Source organism: Galeopterus variegatus, unplaced genomic scaffold (genome assembly GCF_000696425.1).
Source record: "Galeopterus variegatus unplaced genomic scaffold, G_variegatus-3.0.2 Scaffold651, whole genome shotgun sequence".
NCBI classification, from domain to species: Eukaryota; Metazoa; Chordata; class Mammalia; order Dermoptera; family Cynocephalidae; genus Galeopterus; species Galeopterus variegatus.
Window position 1 is genome coordinate 523,328 of NW_007726762.1, and position 989 is coordinate 524,316.

Sequence of the window (989 nt, forward strand, 5' to 3'; positions counted from 1 at the left end):
TTATTATTATTATTATTATTTTTTAAAAGATGACTGGTAAGGGGATCTTAACCCTTGACTTAGTGTTGTCAGGACCACGCTCTCCCAAGTGAGCTAACCGGTCATCCCTATATAGGGATCCGAACCCATAGCCTTGCTGTTTTTAGCACCACACTATCCCAAGTGAGCCACAGGCTGGCCCCTAAGAGTGGACTTATATCTACTGAGGATAATAAGAATAAAAAGTGCTTAATGACGAACTTACTCATCCTTTAATCTTGCATTAAGTTTAGGAAGACCCATGTATTCACAAAGTTCCTGAAAAAATATTTTGACAAAAATTCTACTGGATGATGTAGTGGTTTCTTCACTCAGTTTTATACATTCAAGAACCTGAAAATTAAAATTTAAAGATAATTTTATTTTGGTTTTCAAAAGATGGCACAAAGTTACCAATATTTATAAATTTAAGTGTCTACTGAAATTATGATATATTCTCATCTTCAACCAGAATTATCTCTGAATATCTTCCCTTATGCTGACATGTATCGTTTCTTGGCAAAGTTTAAGACTACTTCTCTATACTAATTTTCAAAATGTTAACATGCTATAGAAATATATTTCATTCTCTTTCTTGAGTAATGTGCTTTCTATAGCAGGGAAGATAACCTGTCTTGAGCATATAATGCTGCAGCAAAGATTACTAGCTCCTAAACCTCATTCATAAAAATGTGACGTATATGAGGGTTGAGAGCAAAATGCCACTTAGAGCATTAGGCTACAGCTTTGTGTAGCACATATAATAAATGAATAAAGCAAAGACAGAAGGAATGATGGCTTATTCTGAATACTAAGAATGCAGCTTGAAAACCAAAACTCAAACATAGATATTTTAGGGCAAATAATAATAAAAGTAACCTCCAGTTTTTATGGGTGATATGTTCCAGGAACACATTTGTTAGTCAATTGTTTAAAACTTTGATTTCATTTTCTCAAAGGGGAGGGGGGGG

At 34.0% G+C, this 989-nt stretch overlaps 1 protein-coding gene across 1 annotated transcript in view; it reads right to left on the reverse strand.

Annotated features, from left to right (window-relative positions):
• The window catches only part of CWC22 (CWC22 spliceosome-associated protein), a 54,530-nt gene that overhangs the window by 6,740 nt on the left and 46,801 nt on the right, over positions 1-989 (reverse strand). The window contains exon 16 of the mRNA XM_008570994.1: positions 245-372. Coding sequence (XP_008569216.1) covers positions 245-372 — 128 coding nt within the window. The remainder of the gene's footprint in view (positions 1-244; positions 373-989) is intronic.